We start from the raw sequence: 17,901 nt of genomic DNA on the forward strand, positions 1-17,901 counted from the left end.
TCCTTAACCCTCACCTATAATAAACTGAAGGACAAGCAGTGCCAGCAGGGAGGTCAAGTTCACAGTCTTCTCATGTTTCTTAAAATATTTACTCAGCCCTCTGTTGCTCCTGGTTACGTTATTGCTCAGAACAGCATTACTATCTGGCACTCTAATTAATTGCAAGTCAGTAAGATGCCTCTCCTCTCCTTGCTTCGTTCACCTGAATTATGTCCCTGTCTTCTTTGCTATTTCTCCTTAACTACAAATCAATACAAACACCTGAGCCACACCATTAACTTACATTTTCTCTCCAAGCAAGCCCATTTGGGGTCAGAAAGCAACTCTATGACACAACTGTCTTCACTTGATGCTGCCAGCCACAAAAAGGACATACATAAAAGCAACAAAAGTTTGAGCAAAGGCAAAATATTGAGCTTATTAAATAAATAAAGAAGTGACAGAAAAGAAAAATAATCAGAGCCTCACAGCCCTGCAGAGGCAAGAGGAGCAGCGCAGGGCAGGAGTGGCTCCAAGCTGGTGGAGAGGGCGAGATGTGACATAGCAACCTTTGCTTGATGAAACTCAGTTTGTTTTACGAGCCCAGCATTCTATAGCTTTGGCAAATGGTAACCAGCAGAGTTAAAAACATCCCTCCGCACTTGTTCTTAGTTTCGCTAGCTTTCATTTTTCTCCTCTTGCTTCTTCAAGCTGTCACTGTTTGAAAAAACTTGAAATGCAATGAACAGGCAGCCTATCATTTTGAAGGAGCTGTAGTTCCTTTAAGTTGTCAGTGCTCTGGGCACTTTTCACTCAGAGAACTGGGATCAGATCAAAATCTTGCATGTTACTCAGCCCTGCGTCCTTCACCACTGCTTTCCCATGATAAATTCCCCACACAGCATCAACTGTGCATCAGCCTCACCTCTTTATGGACACTCTTTTCTGTGAGTGGTTACAGAAATGGATGAGACTCACATTTTGCAGGGATAGTAAAACTTAACAGAAAGAACTTTCAGTAAAAATAAGAGGTGGCCTGAATTTAAGCTCGGTATTTGAATGGTCTGTTTTCCTCGTGGGCTTAGAAAGGTTTATTCACAGAACTATACATCAACAAAACCACTACACATAAATCTCAATGTTAAATCAAATGACAGCCAAGAATCAACAATTATTTGAACAGTTTTATCTGGATTTGGATTTGTGTGTATTCAGGCTTCCAGTAACCACCAAGGGCTCTAGTTTGGATGCAGCACCTTGATTCAGAGCACTTTACCATTTTGAAAATTGAAAGTGTTTGAAGACTTCTTGAACACTTTTTCTTCCACAACCCCTCCCCCCAGCCCCGCCATCATTATACCGTTCCTTTTATAAGGATGAAATCAAGAAGTGATGTGCTCAGATTATTTTAGTAACACTTCTTGTCTCCAAACTATCCCTTGAAGTGTTTTGAGCTTTCAGGGAAAGACAGCATGAATTTAGGAAGAATTACTTTAAATCAGCACCACTTGTACATCTTGAAAATTGCACCAAAATGTCCACCAAGAGGTTGCTACAGAAGCCAAATAAATACCAAAATTGAAGCCACATTAACCATAAAGTTGCCTTAAATATTACCACTCAGAAACATATTTTCCCATGTATTAAGTTTTGTGCAAGAGCAATTTAAGTTTCTAACTCTAATATCCGAAGTTATTGTTTCCCACAGCAGCACTGAGTTTCCCATACCTCTGGTACAAAGACAGTATCACAGAGAGGCATTACAGCTGAGACATTCTCATCTGTGATTGGCAGGACAGTACATGAGATCTGTTGGCAACTCTTATGCTACAGAGCAGCTTACAAAAGTAGCACCAAATATACTGTTTCAAAACAAAAGCTATTATGTCAGACAAAGCACCTAGGAAACCTAGAAACATTCCAAGCTCTCTTAGTATAGTTTCAGTACATCAAACAATTAGAGCTCTTCTTGGCAAGGAGATTCGCATTTCAGAATAAGTATCTAAAATCCTCAATCACTGAATCAATGGGACTTGGCAGATTTTGTTTTTATGATCATTTTCTGTAACTTCAGGTAATGTTTCCATGTATTGGAATACTAAAAGTTTTATATGAAAATAGCAAAGCTTTGGGCTAGGGATAGCAGCAACAGGTAGGCACAGCTGCATCACTGCAGGGCAGGAACAACTTGGGATACTTTCCCCTACCTGATTCTCTAGGAACAAAAACCTCAGTCCTGCCATCTCCAGTCTGCATCCCTTTATCAGCAGATTATAAATGAGTCTTCCTTGCTACTTCACAGAGCAGTTAATTATTTATACAAGTGAAATTGTTTCAATAGGAAAGACTGGATATTGTCCAGCCCAAGACTGCCAAGTCATTCATCTGGGCTCTAACTGCCTGAGGTTCGATTTCCTGAACAAACTCTGGCAAATGGAATCTTGACCCTGAACTGCCTGAAAGACAAGTGAAGGCTGTAATCACAAGGCATTATTTACTGTGGTACAGGTAGTCTTTCCCTCAGCACTTTTGGTCAGAATTCGTATTTATCCAAAATCCTTGGAGAATATTCTGTTTTCAAAATTCAAGTTTCTGGTGAACAACTCTCAATCGGTTCTGCTAATAATGCTCTAAATTTTATATTAATATAATGGAGAGCAGATGTTTTCTCTATAATTTGTTGATTGCTTTCTTTATTGCTAACAGCTGCTCTAATCTTACTTTAATGCTTCCCCAACTTCTGAGATATATACATATAACACGAGGCCATGCTATCTAAAATATTATGCTAAAGTAATTGCTTGAGCATTACTTATGGTCTTAATTAAACTAAAATAACAGCAGCTAAGCATAGCTATTCTAATGCAAAATAAACAGTTATATAGTACTCTTTGAAAGTAGCATCTCTCAACTAATTTTCACTGTGAAAATTTCAATTTCTTGACTCACTCAGCACAAAAATAAAAATACTGTGCTAAGGCAGAAGTGTTTAATGATATATGAACACGTCAGCTCAACTCATGCAAACAGCCCCAAGTTCTTTTAGTGCTCCATCATGGTCAAATAAGATCCAGCCTCAATCCAGAAGTTCTCTCAGCACTGAATATTAGCTTCAGCAGTCTTAATATGACAGAACAATTTTGGGAACTCATGCCCACCCAGCTTAGAGAATGCATATGGAGCTCATATTTTTCATCATTCAGCCATAACAGTGCTGTTTTCATGCCAGATATCACACAAGTTAGTCCAGCAAACTAGCTGACTAGAGTGCTTCCCAGCCTCAAAGAGAAAAGAAAACACTAAGTCTGGAAGATATATTTAAACCACGTCACAGAGCTTATTTGTATTGAAGAGCTTGAGAGTTTTGCTTTACCAATGGGATATGGTAACACATTTTCGTTCTAAAATACTGTTTCAAAGACAGATTTACTTTTAGCCTTACCCAAGACCGTAGGTCTCTGACCCCAGGCGGTAGGCTGCAGCCAGCTTGTTGATTGATTCAGATCCATGACTATACGCAGCAGAGCTCTTGCTGAGGGCTTCAGAGTCAAGACTGTAGGCAGCAGATCTCTTACTTTGCACAGCAGCGTGATCATAGGCTGTAGATCCATAGCTGTAGGCTGCTGACTCAAGGTTGTGGGCTGAAGAGCCATGGCTATATGCTGCTGAAGAGTCGAGGCTGAAGTCTGCTGCAGAAGCATGGCGGTAGGCTGCAGATCCCCTGGCATAAGCTGCAGATCCTTGAGCATAGACAGCAGATTTGCTCTTTGTTTCCTTTTGGTACTGGCTTACAGTTGACTGCAGTGCTTTATGGCGATACGCACGGTCGTAATGGTCATGGTGTCTTTGATAGAATGGTAAAGACATCATGAGTGCCTTCTAATTTTGTTTTCCCTGTGATTTTCTGAATGTAAACCTAGCAGGACTGTCTGAAAAAGATCAAAAATAAAGAGTAATGTCAAAAAAACTTCTGAGACAGCATACAAATAGTACAGAACTTAAACTAACAAGACCTTCAATCTTTAAACATATAATAAATTTATGGTTATCGTTTTTGATGCTTTTTAAGAAGAGTCCATTTTTAAGCCTCAAGAAGGTCAGATGTCATTCAACACAAGCAGAAAACCTTGTATTATGGCATCTGTTCACTTGTAATAGTCTCCCTGTCCTTACTGCAAACTACTGCACTCCTGTATGTTTAACTTCTCCAGTCATTACTGCTCATGAAATTTTATGTGTTCAACTTCTTCAGAAGTACCTTAAATATTTTTGTTAAATTAATCTCTTCTTCTTAATTTAACAAATGATTTAAAATGGTATGAGGTTGCAGGAAAACTATTCAATACATTTAAGCTGAGACAAAAATATGCAAACATTTCATTCATTTTTGTAATACAATTTTAAAATCCAATTTAATTTAAAATTTAAGATCTTAATAATCAATTAGAAACAGTAAGATTGAGAACATCACTCTTTTTCCATAAACGTGCATTATGACCTTTAAATGTCCCTTCCAACTCCAAAGATTCTATTGCAGAGATTCATTTAAAGGGGCTTATCACACTTTTACAGTTGATACAGGTGGTATCCTCACCTAAGTTTGACTTTGCACAATCACCACTAGTTTTCCTTGCCATTTCTCATAGGAGAAAATTTGATCAGGTGAAAGGTAGTTCCCTTCTGAAAATGGGACGAGGGTTGAATACAGTGAAGATGTCCTTTTTTTTTTTTTTTTTTTCAGCTGGCAGTCCAGTCTTCTTTTGTTTTGCATTTACTATTAAGACAGATGTTTTCTTCTCTGGCAAGAAAAGTTGCCTCTATCAACGCACCCTGACAACCTTTCTTTTTCTTATCATTGGTCATTATGCTTACAAGATGGCTAGGATTATCCCTATTATGAAAAGGAGTAGGCTACAGTGGGAAAATGTTGAGAAAAAATTGAAAACAAAAATGGGAAGAAATATCACTATTGCTTTTTATACAAATCAAAACAATAGGGAATGTGTTCTACTTCTGGTTTTGTACACACTGATGAAACTTTATTTCATGTTTTGATATAAAATACACTTACAGAGCTGAAATATAATCTTAACTCCATAAAAATCAATGTTTTTTAATGAATCTTATAATATTTTCAATATTGCAGACTGCCTTTATCTTCAGTATTTGTTTTGACAGTAGGACAAGACAAGAAATAGCAAACTAACCTCTTCGGCAATGGCTCAGGTACTCCATCAAACTAAGGCAAATTAGGAAAAAAGACAGTTTTAACTTATTTCTATTTCAGGTCTCACTCAAAGTCTAGGAACTGCTCTTTGCCTAACTGATCCAGTCACTCATTTGCAGAAAGTCAACAATAGAGTCAATCAGAAGTCTCTGAGTGTGTAAAAGAAATTGATGACAACTTGGAGCATAGAGGAATAATTACTTTAATGAGATTAGTTTATCCATTTACTTAATTTCTACCTGAGGAAGGGAGAGGGATGAGAAAGAGCATTAGCCTATTGTTTTCTATGGTAAAAACTGAGTTCCTTGCTTACTCCTTCATTTGTCCTCTTGGCTGGTTGTTTGTTTGTTTTCTCATGCAAGTCTAATGAACTTTTATTCTTTTTAGTATCCTTACTCCTAATTCCAATCAATATTTTTTATTGCTATTTATTTCACTTTGTTGGCCTTTGGTGGTACATAGTTTCTCTTAAGTTCCCCAGTTTCATAAGATTTCTTCATTTTTCTTCACCACTTTCTCTGCCAGGTTTGCAGAAGGTTAGGGTTTGCAAACCACTGCGATTTTTATTTGGCAAAATTAAGGTGTGCAGATGAGTCTTGTTTTGCACACTGAAAGGAAAAGAGCATGAGAGCATCTCTTTTTTCCCCCCCTTTTGTTGAGCACTGCACTTGCAACCCTTCACCTTCTCCAGTTTTATTTTTAGCTTTGTTTAGTTTCTTCATGGTTACAGCAGCCACAAAGCTAACACCCATTCAGTCCTGTTGCTCAGGGATTTCCCCAGCTTTCCAGGATGCAAAGTAGGGAATGTGATCCAAAAGTATAAAACACTTCATGTATTGTCAAATAGGGACATTAGAAGATGCATTTCAATTTACATCTTATCCGAGTGGAGAAAAAAAAAAAAAAAAGAAAGCTTAACAACTTCAAGTCATCATATTTAGAATGAATAAAGGCCATTTTTTTCTTCTAAACATTAAACCTGTGGGCCTCACTATTCTCAGAAGTAAGAGAAGTATATGGTAAGAGTAAGAACCAAGTAAGACAAGCTGAACAAGAAGTGAGCTTTCCTGGCTTGAATTAAAGGACAACTCCTACTGATGCAATGTAAGAATTTCCTTTTATAAGTGTTTCATCATCCTACCAGTTATGTTTTGTATTTCTCTGGAATATCAAACATTACTCACAGGTAAAGGTCAGTTAGTGACATCAGTTTGACAAGATATAGTAAAGCTACATTTGTGGGGATGACAAGAAGCTTTGAACCTTGTGAGAATTTTGCTCCTATTACCAGCACTGGCTGGTAATCTGATTGACTCCCATGTCTTTAAATTTTATAAAATCCATCCCACCTGTACCTACACTAACCAGCCCTTTTCACTATGAGGGAAGCACAAGAAGCTGTGTAGGAATTTGTAACTGCAGAGCCAGGCCTAAAAATATAGAAGACATAGTTAGATAAATATGCTGATTTTGGAGCTATATGTTAGCAGCTGTTGAACTGAATTTTCAGAATGACATCTGAGCAGACAGGCAGTACTTGTTTGTAGGCTGTAAATACACATCAAGGGAAGTGAATTACTGGCAGTGCCTGTTGCACAATTTACTATCTGTAATTCTTTAAAGATCTACTTCATCAATAAGTGAAAACAATGAAATAGGAAAAAAAGAACAGAAACATACAAGCTTAAAAAAAATATATAAGATTCCCTTCAGCTCAGTCAATGGTGTTTAATCTCCTTTGCAAATCACAAGACATTCTCTGCAGCTAGAAAATATTTAGATTACACATTCTCTAATCCCAGAAGAAGTAACACGACAGATTCCTGCTATATCTCAGTAGTCCATGCTTCATTTGAGGGTACTATAAGAATATGCTGGGATAGCCAATTTGGTAAGTGAATGCTTGCGCTACTTCACTTTGTTCCACAGTTGAGCCTTCAGATTTCGTCAGTACCAATCCACTACTTCCTCAAATAACTGTTGATTTGAGGAGACTAAAAGACAGCTACCATCAACTCGGCAGTATGGATTCAAATTAAAAATAGTTGAACACATAAAGCCTTATGCCATACAGAAACACTTACCGGGATCGAGATGAACAGCAACTGGATTAGCTCTGAAACAGATGAACAACAGAAACATATAGCAATGATGAATGCAGTAAAAGCAGACGTAGGCAGGACCTGGGTAAGGACTGGACTTGAACGTCCAGAACAAAAATAATGCCTGTAGTCAGTGGAATGTCAGAGCCCCAGGACAGACCTTTTATGGCCAGGAGGGTGATAAATATAGCAGCAAAGAGGGAGAGACACAGAGACAGATACTGATACCCTGTGCTATCTCTGTGCAAACACATGATGACAGCAGTGTCAGATTGAGAGTTCTCCCTTTTAAATATTCGCCATAAAACCAGTGTAAAACCAGCATAGCAATTCAAAGTTATCTTTAGGATTTTTCCATTGTTAAATCAGGCTTAGGAAACCAAGAAGTGCATCATGTCATGGCCAGAAACCAGGAAACAGTCTCTACACTGACCTTTGCCAAAGCAAGAGAATATGAATGTTTTGTAAGTTCTTCCCAAATTTTTAATGCGGTGCCACAGTGCATGTAATGTAGATATTTCAACTTAATGACAGATAACCCCATTGTAGTAGTTAGCAGCAAAACTCTATAAAGCCATATGATAAATTACAATTCAATGAAAAAAAAAAAAAAAAAAAAAAGTAGTTTCTTTGGTTTGTTGACTGTTACATTTTATCACTTTATTTAAATAAAATACTCAGTCAAAAACATGACCTCATGGGGCATATAAATTGATACAACTCATACCGCTCTAACGTTCAACTTTGTTTCGGAATTAAACAGTTATCGCTAAGGATAAATAAGTGTCTTTGTCTTCAGGTTGGATATTAAGAAAAATCTCTTCTCAGTAAGAGAATTCTCAATAATGCATTGAAATAGGCTGCTCAGGGAGGTGGGGGAGTCACCATACCTGAAGGTGGTCAAGGTGATTTTCTCTGTTCTCATTGTAATAGAATTAGTATAGATAAGAGGTGGGATGTGCAAATCTAGAAGTTTTCAGTGTTTTTCCCAGGTATTATAGGGCTACAAAGTGTAATTTTTCAGAATCTGTCCTGCACAGAGTCTGTTTAATCTATGAAATCAAATTTGTGTATGGCAATAAAATCTTTTGAGTTCTCTAATTACATTCACACCTAAATTTACACATTCTTACCTGCTTACAAAAATGAGATTAATATCCACAGCTAATTTTAAGTCATTTACCTCCCAATGGAATATCAAAACAAACCACTTGGAGCTCCCTAAGTCTCAGAATCCCTGTAATAATAGTGTGTCTATGTAAATTTAGTCACAATGGTCCTAGGAGAGACACCTCAGAAGTTTTAGTTCAGATTTCTACTAATTAGAATACATAGTGCCAAGGATCTATTTATTTTTCTGAATAGTTAGGCTGAAGGAAGAGTTCAGAACTTGACACAGAAAATAGCTTTTAGGCAGTCTGGTTAAATTTTAATGGCTCCAGTATCTTGTAGCTGTGAGTATTTACCTGAATTTCATAACATTTAAGTTCATCACTTTCAACAGAGTAGAGTTGCAAACAAAACTAGCAAAGCAGTTTTTCAGAAGGCAGAGTTTTGGAGCATGCATATTGTCTTCTGGGATTCATTTTCAGACTGTTGCCCCCAAAAGACATTTCTCTCCAGAAAAAGAAAAAAATCCCTTCCAGAAGATGCATTATTCTCCTTTATAGAATTGTTAAGGTTGGAAAAGACCTCTGAGATCGTCCAACCACGCACATACCACCAATATTGCCCACTAAGCCATGCTCCTTAATACCACATCTGCACATTTCTTGAACACTAGCAGGGAGAGTGACACCACCACCTCTATAAGCATCTCATTCCAGCACCTGATCACTCTTTCAGAGAAGTTTTTCCTAATATATATCCTGAACTTCTGCTGGTGCCACTCGAGGCCATCTCCTCTCACCCTATCACTGTTACTCAGGAGAAGAGGCTGACCTCCACCTCACCACAACCTCCCTTCAGATCACTGTAAAGAGCAATAAGTTCTCCCCAGCCTCCTTTTCATCAGACTGAATAATCCCAGTTCTCTCAGCCACTTCTCATAAGACTTGTGCTCCTGACCCTCCACAGATTCACTGCTCATCTCTGGACATGTTCCAGGGCCTCAGTGTCTTTCTTGCAGTGAAAGGCCTAAAACTGAATACGGTACTCAAGGTGTAGCCTCACCAGTGCTGAGTACGGGGGGATTATCATATCCCTGCTCCAGTTTGCTACACTATCTCTGATACAAGCCAGGATATTACCAGCCATCTTGGCTATCTGGGCACACTGGTGGCTCACATTCAGCCAAGTGTCAACCAATATCCCCTTTCCCTCTATGCATTATACCCTAACTAGTGATCTTCATAACTGTAATGCAACGGAAAGCACAGCAATGATAGCACGGCAGCAAAGCCCTAGGCTGAAGCAAGCAAGCTTTTGCTCAAACGTTAACAGCCGTGGGCACAGAAATAAAGGAAAGAAGCTACTTATCTTCAGAACTCCAATGTGCAAGGATCTCCAGCAAGATAACCTTGCCTCCACTGCCAATCCTTAAATGAGGTCTGGGAAGGGGTAGATCCTGGCTCCACCTCTTCCAGTCATTCAGGGGCATTCCTTGCACCTGAGCTCCCCTGGATTGGTCCTGCCTTCCCACCAGGTACTCAATTACTGCCGCAAGCCATGGCTTAGCATTTCCTCTACAGTAACACACTGAGGACAAGGGATATCTGTGTTCATTTACCTTCAGCCGTGAGAAGGTCTTAATCTCCAAGTAAAGTCAATTTCTGTTTCTGCTTATTCTCTGCATTATGCCTAGTTCATGCATTTCACACAGAATCAGACCTGCAACAGAAGGAAAAAAGGCAGCTTGCTGCAGCTTGGGGATCTAGCATCACACCCAAGTGCAAGGCAGTTTCTTCTTGATGAAGACAGAAGTTAAAGCCAAAGTTTCCCATTGTGCTGATTTGAATTTCCTCTCATATACCTCGAGACCAGACTGGACAGAGGGGAGAACACTGCCATTTCCTCCACTCCTGAACAGTCTTGGATAGACTTGGACAAATGACCATTAAAAGATCACTTTGACACAGGACATGAAGGACCAGAGAGACATTTCAAACACAGATAACCCAAACACAGAAACTCAACTGAAGTGAGATATTTGAATTCTTGCCATTCAGTTACACAGCTTTTTGTAGGTAATATATTTTAAAATATGAGCTAAGTAGCTTGGCTGGGATATTGGCCAAGCAGAGGGGCAGCAGGATGGAGGCTGACAGCCAGGATCCACGTACCATGGCCCCAGGGAAAATCCAGCCCCCATAGCACCCTAACACTCAGACTTCATACTGATCATCTTCCCCTTTCTTGTGATAAAAAGTCCTTATGGCCACCCAATTTCATTACAAAGAAAATGAATTGTAGATAATATGTTACTCAGGTTTAAGCCACTATTACAATCTTGTGTAGCAATTGCCTCAAGTATTAGAATGATTGCCACACTAGTTCAGCCATAGATAACAAAGATTTAACACCCAGCAGCATCAACTTTCATTTCTTCTGTCCTCACACTGATTGATGAAATAGCTTTGAATCAATCAAGTGTTCCCTGTAAAGGAAAGGATAGTGGCAGAGTCTTAACAGAAAAATAATGGTTTTATCTATCAACTTGGAAATAATTTCCAACATACTAACCAAGCTGAGCAAAATTTCAAGGAAAATTTGCATCAGAAGTTTACAAATTGTTTTATTCAGTGCTCCCTGATGAACAGAGATGTGATTTAAAACACCAAAATTAATTATGAATGAAAAAATCCTTTAGAAATTGAGAATGCAGTGGAAAAAGATGTAGTGAAGACAAAGAGAGCAAAATAGACTGGAGTATTTGAAGAACAGAGGATGAAAATTTCCTAAGAAAAGAAACTGAGATTATAAAGATTCACTGGGTGAAAGCACAAATCAGAAATAATTCTAGAAGTAATTTGCTTTGTGTAATCTAGTTTAGGATCAATATAATAAGTTGTAGAACAAAATGATTTTGAGACAACTGCCAAACCTAGTAGGTCTTTTTATAAATATTTAGACGGTTAATCAAATGATTAGAATTATTATTATTTTTTTTTCAGTTGCAGAAATGGATCAATTCTGCTTTTAGCGTAATAGGCTCGTCTTGTTTCTCAACCCATGCTGTGGGATAGATTTCCTATATTTAAACAAGCTCAGGATTGGAGACTTAACAAAAGGTGTTCACATCAACTAAAATACAATACTTTGAAGACTGGAAAACGCATGAACTTTCTAGACAAGATTATTCCAGTTTTCCCACTGACAGTGGCCAGCACTACAGTTCAGGAAAAGATGCAAGATACCACATGCTGCAGAGTTTTGCAATATCCTTTCCAAGAGGATGTTTCTCCTCAGCATTTGTTGCTTAACAGAAGTTTTATGATCTTGTAATCATGGCCCCAAGGGATGAGGTTCAGTGACAGGCCTTGGTAGGTCAAGCTGACAACTGGACTCGATCTTGAAGGTCTTTTGCGATCTACATGAAGCTACAATTCTATGACTTACAGGAGAAATTGCAGTGGCTTAACAAAGTCCTTTATTAAAAATGTTAAGATTTGGAACAGCACTCTATGGTTTAGAGTAACACTTCAGCATGTGGTATAATGTTAGTCTTAAAATGAGAGTTTAACTTTTATTGGCCTTCTGAAAATCAGTCTGCATTTGATTACTTTATAAGCTGTCAAAAGTTACCAGTTCCCATCTGTGTTTTTCTTGCTCCTGGCTTTCTACCAGAGGCCTATGGCCTACTAGCACGTATGTGCCCGTTCCTTGGAAATATGCTCCAACAGAGCATGTCAGCCAGATGACAGCAGTCTTCCTCCAGAGTGTTTGAAAAGGAGCAGAGAACCACAGCCTCATCTCTAAGAACTGGGATTCAGAATTCAGCATTTTATAACTGAAGCAAGCCATAAGGCTGAACAACAAATGGGAATCCTAATCTGACAAATGCAAGTCTTCCAAGTCATTTAGACACATTAAATTTTCAAAGTACTCCTCCAAAATACTGGACTTGTGGTGAAAAATAATTACTTCTGGATGTGTGATCTACACCTCTTTTCCAACATCCGAGTTGCAGTGAGGTTGGGTGGAAGACATGCACCATACGGGTAGCAGATGTGCCCAAACCCCATGGGCTGCTGTGGCTCCTAAGGGAAGGACAGTGGAAAAAAAGAAAGAAATCTCTGTCACTAAAGGTGAGAGAAGTAGGAGGAGATACCAAAAAGCCCATATGGAAGGGAGCCTCAGCCTTCACAAGCAGCTGGCTTAGAAAGCACAATATCTCTTTTTTCTCATAATAGCTATCACACAGTATAAATTAATCAAGGCAGGTTTCACTAACTAAATCCAGCATCAGTGATGGTGTAGCCCTAGCAACACACAGCTCAGCATAAGAACTTTTTACCCACTATGTACTGATCTAATCACTGTGGAGTGAATTTTTCAATCAGCACTTATCTCTATGATGCTAGGCAGACAGCTAGCAGGTGAACCGGTTGCTCTAAGGCTCTTGCAGACATATTTCCAGATGATGGCCATGTGGATATAACCTTGACTAACCTGGTCAGCAAGTTGAGGGAGGTGATTCTGTCCCTCTACTCTGCTCTCATGAGACCCCATCTGGAGTTCTGCATCCAGTTGTGGGCCCTCAGTACAAGAAGAACATTGAGCTGATGGAGAAGGTCCAGAGGAGGGCCACAAAGATGACCCGAGGGCTGGAGCACCTCTACTGTGGGGACAGGCTGGGAGAGTTGGGGCTCTTCAGCGTGGAGAAGGCTCCAGGGGTACCTTCTAGTGGCCTTCCAGTACCTGAAGAAGGCCTACAGGAAAGATAGAGAGGGACTTTTTGGAAGGGCAGGTAATGACACACGGGGAAATGCCTTTAAACTGGAAGAGGGAAAATTTAGACTAGATATGAAGAGCAAGTTACTTAGTGTGAGAGTGGTGAGAGATGAGCTCTGCAGAGAAGGACCTAGGGGTCCTGGTGGACAACAGGTTGGCCATGAGCCAGGAGCGTGCTCTTGTGGCCAAGAAGGCCAGTGGTATCCTGGGGTGCATTAAAAAGAGTGTGGCCAGCAGGTCGATGGAGGTGATCCTCTCCCTCTACTCTGCCCTCAGGAGGCCACATTTAGACTACTGTGTCCAGTTCTGAGCTCCCCAGTTCAAAAATGACAGGGCTCCCCTAGGAGGAGTTTAGTGGAAAGCCACAAAGATGATTAAGGACCTGGAGCATCTCCCATATGAGGAAAAGCTGAGTAACCTGGATCTGTTCAGTCTGAGGAAGACTGAGAGGGAATCTGATAACTGTTTTCAAATATCTAAAGGCAGATGGGATGCAAATGGATGAGGCCAGGCTCTCAATGGTGGTGTGTAGCAATAGGCCAAGGAGTAATGGCCTAAAACTTGAACATAGGAAATTCCATACTAACATGCAGAAGAGCTTCTTTACAGTAAGGGTGACAGAGCACTGGAACAGGTTTCCCAGAGAGGCTGTGGAGTTTCCTTCTATGGAGATATTCAAGACCCATCTGGATGTCTACCTGTGCAACCTATCGTAGGGTTCCTGCTTTAGCAGGGGGTTGGACTCAATGATCTCTTTAGTTCCCTTCCAAACCCTGCGATTCTGTGATTCTGTGGTGAGATGTTCCCCAGAGAGGTAGTGATTTCCTCTCCCTGGAAGTGTTTGAGGCTAGGCTGGATGGGGCTTTGAGCAACATGGTCTAGTGGGTGGTGTCCAAACCTATAGCAGGGGAGTTGGAACTAAATGATCTTAAAGGTCCTTTCCAACTCAAACTATTCTATGATTTTATGATTTTTTTCAGCACAAAAGTTTGAGGTCATACTGCCAAACAGGTAAATGTTTCCTAGGGGCTCAATTTCTGAGACCTTAAAGAAGGTCTGAGATATATCACAATACGACAAAAACAAGATACATAGCAACAGTTTTTGTGCTGCAAAGTACTGCTGAATGTACAGCCTGGCTCACCTAGTGTACTCAGATTCTCATCTACATTATATTTCATTTAGTATTTCAGTCACTTTAAATGGATGCTAAAAACAAGTTGTTGTCCAGTTAAGACAAAAATCTTTATGTTTAAAATCATTGGCCCATTGTACACCAATTATTTTGGTTCTTTTCTCCTCTTTATCACTACTGAACCTTTGTGTGGAGATATTTAAAGATTGCAAGCACATGCTTGTAATTTGAAAAGCACCTTTAATAAAATTGATTCAGAGTAAGCAAACTGTTAAGTGGAAATATTCTCTTGCTCAGCCTCTTTCTTTTTCCCCTATCTCCGATGATGATTACTATTGCTTTGCATAAATCACTGCATAGTTGTAGGAGCTGTAGAAATAGAATACTCAAGTTCCTGTGTGAAGTCAATCAAAAATATGTCATATGCTGATGTGATATCAAAGAAGAACCACTTTAAGATATAAACATTTCCCAGTTGTGAATGTTTGAAACATTACCTCTTTTCCCCTTTATTTATGATTCTGGATATTTCATTAATTGTATTTTCCTCTGTCAAAACTTTTCCAGGTATCATCTGTCACGGCCATCCCAGCTGAATTGGAATTCCTTGTATGTTTTAAATTGGAATCCTTTGCATTTGTACAGTCCCTTTCCTCCCTCCCTTCCTTCCTTCCTTCCTTCCTTCCTGCCTTCCTGCCTTCCTGCCTGCCTTCCTGCCTGCCTTCCTGCCTGCCTGCCTGCCTTTCTTCCTGCCTGCCTGCCTGCCTGCCTTCCTGCCTTCCTGCCTTCCACCCTCCCTCCCTTCTTCCCTTCCTCCCTCCCTCCCTCCCTCCCTTCTTCCCTTCTTCCCTTCTTCCCTTCTTTTTTTAACCCATCTTATGGTATTTTTACATTAAAAAGCCTGAATATTGGGCCATAATTTTTTTTTCTCCACGGGAGAACATGAAGGAAGGCTACAAATATAAATCAAGTTTATTTTGTATAATTTTTATTTTAAACAATCTTTTCTTCACAAACATCAAAGGTCAGTCCAGCAGACAAAGAAAACAACTTAATACGGAATCTAAAAGAAAACTCAGCTGGAACATGATGGCTTGCAAAAGGAAAAACGGTATTCTTCATGCCTGTGGATCAAGCTCTTGCTGACTTTTCTGAAGTACTGAGTAAACATGGGTTGGAGGAGCCCTGCTGGCAGCTCTCACAGATGAGAAACTGTCAAGTACAGCTGGAGGGCTGAAGAAAGAACATCCTGAGCATCAGATAAAAAATTGACCCTTGAGGATGTGGTTAACTTCCCAATCTTTCCTGCTTTCCAAAAATAAAATAAACTCACCTAATGACACCCCCATTTTGCTGCCCAGCTTGGTAATTCAGTACTGCTCCCATTGCCAAACCATAGGAATTATGGAAATATTCCCAGTCTGTAACCATCATCCTTCAATCAACCTGCTCTATTAGAATTCAAAATTGTAATCAAAACACCTCAATTCATATTTCTTCTCTTTTTAGAGAGGTTTTTGTCATTATTCTGTGCTCTTCCTTTATTCTTGTTTCTCTTTTTCCTCTTTCCCAACAGTATTTTGCTCCTCAGGGGAATGTTGTGCTCTATTGCACAAAACACTGATTTCTAAATACTCCTTATACCACAGGGATCTGCTATTTAAAACAATGCACCACCAGTGGCAGAATTTCTAAATCTAGCTCCGCTTCACTTGTGGTTTTCAATCACACTTGGCTCTACTGAGTCTGAATTGTGTGCTGTATAAGATCAGTCTTTCAAGTTACTCCAACTGGTTTGCTTTCCTGAACTAAAATAAAAGTGGTCACTACTTTTGTTGGACTACACTTAACATATTTGGAACAACAGACAGTTGCTGAGAAATTCATCACTTGTCTTAAGCAGAGAAAGTCTCTTTTGGAAGAAAAAGAAACCTAGCTTGCTTATAAGCAAAGAACTGCAGAAATTGGTCACGTATTTAATTATGATGGAATTGCTTTTGCTAGACTGAGCATATGTCTCCTCATTCTATTGTGTTCTTTCTATTTGCCATTATTTCTGTCTAATTAGACTTTTGTTTGTACAAATTTGCATACAGTAGAACACATCTGAATGGCAATTTAAATCTACAGTGATTTCAAAGGATCACAAAACAGTTCTGGTTGGAAGCACTCTTCGAGGTCTCTTGTTGAAGCTCCAGCCCAAAGCAGTGTTGGCTGTGAGATTTGGCTGTGAATGTGCAGGGCTTTGTTGAGCTGGATCTTGAAGCCCTTCAGCAGTGAAGACCACACAATCTCCATGCACAGCGTGTCGTGGTCTTCGGCTGTTCTAGGAGGCAGCATCCAGAGGTGCTGTCTGACAGAATCTTTACTTAATGGTATCTGCAATTATCTTGGCCCAGCTAAAGACTGTTTAATACAGGCAGGGTGCTCGCAGCACAGACCACTTAGCAGCTGTTTAAGGGCAAGCTTGTACTTCTCAGACCTAAAAATTTGCATGTAATTATTTCTACCCCATTTCCAACCTCATTATTGGCCACAGATGTAGTTCCAGACTAGCCACGAGCCATTGCATCCCTTCCTTTGGCATCTGTCTGCTTCCCTGCAGCTCCACAAATCCTTTCTTGCCTTTCAGAACCCCACAAAAAGTCTGCAAGCTCTCTCAAGCTATAGGGGAAAGTCACATCTAACAGATTTTTACCCACCTTACTCTTCTTTCCCCTCCCAAGTCTACTACCACGGGAACTGAGGTAAACAGCCCCAGTCTGCCCTGCAGGAAACAGAAGGAGATCAGCACTGCTCTTTCATGCCTTAGTCCCAGCTACGCAAACATCATTTCTGCATTCCTCTCACCTGCTGCTCCCATAGAACATCATCTGACATCATCTGTGAGTTCAGCTTGGCTGCTACTGCCAGAGGGGGGGCTTTCCTATGGCAAAAACTAACATCTGGGTTGCCGCCAGGAAGGAGGCCTGCTAGGCTGTCATGAGGCTCACAGAGTTACAAACACTGAATATCAGCAGGCATAGATGATGCCTAGAACCATGAGTAGGTCTTCAACTGCATGTCCAGATGGAGGATGAGGACATGAGAAGGTGGCACTAATCATTCCGTTAATTTTCAGAGTACCGCATCTCCTAATTATGTCTATAATTAATAGATCAGTATTCTGAATGTAAGCTAGGACTAGCAAATGAAGCATGCTTATTTCCATATCTCAGTGAAAACTGCTGAAAGCAGTATCATTATTCACAGTCTTTAGCAAACACAGCAATGCCTTGTTTGTTTTTCTTTCCAAGTATCATATACAACTGTAATTTTATCGAAAATAACTTTACAGTAATGAGCAAACAGAAACCAACTATTCACAAAGCTGTTTAGTTTCAGCTCTTAGCACAAATTATTAAAACAAGCTTGCAATGTCAAAATTGATCTTGAAATTTAAGTAATTTTACCTAGGAGAAGCAATTACTCAGAAAAGACACCTCTTAAGAATCCCAAAATGTTTCAAGGAAGAAAGACTACAGATCAGTGTATTATTATTCAAGATATAGTGTTATCATACAGAT

General features: G+C 39.7%; 1 protein-coding gene across 4 annotated transcripts in view; it reads right to left on the bottom strand.

Moving 5' to 3' along the window:
• Positions 1-17,901, bottom strand: part of MYOM1 (myomesin 1) — a 107,846-nt gene that overhangs the window by 63,888 nt on the left and 26,057 nt on the right. For all 4 annotated transcript variants that reach the window (XM_042840072.1, XM_042840071.1, XM_042840070.1 and 1 more), the window contains exons 2-3: positions 7,291-7,322; positions 3,422-3,908 (exon numbers count right to left, since the gene is read on the bottom strand). In XM_042840072.1, the coding sequence (XP_042696006.1) occupies positions 3,422-3,849 (428 nt within the window). In that variant the 5' untranslated portion in view covers positions 3,850-3,908; positions 7,291-7,322. The remainder of the gene's footprint in view (positions 1-3,421; positions 3,909-7,290; positions 7,323-17,901) is intronic.

The sequence above is a fragment of the Centrocercus urophasianus genome, unplaced genomic scaffold (assembly GCF_019232065.1).
Source record: "Centrocercus urophasianus isolate 14NV4802_14NV808 unplaced genomic scaffold, USGS_Curo_1.0 seq_11, whole genome shotgun sequence".
NCBI lineage: Eukaryota > Metazoa > Chordata > Aves > Galliformes > Phasianidae > Centrocercus > Centrocercus urophasianus.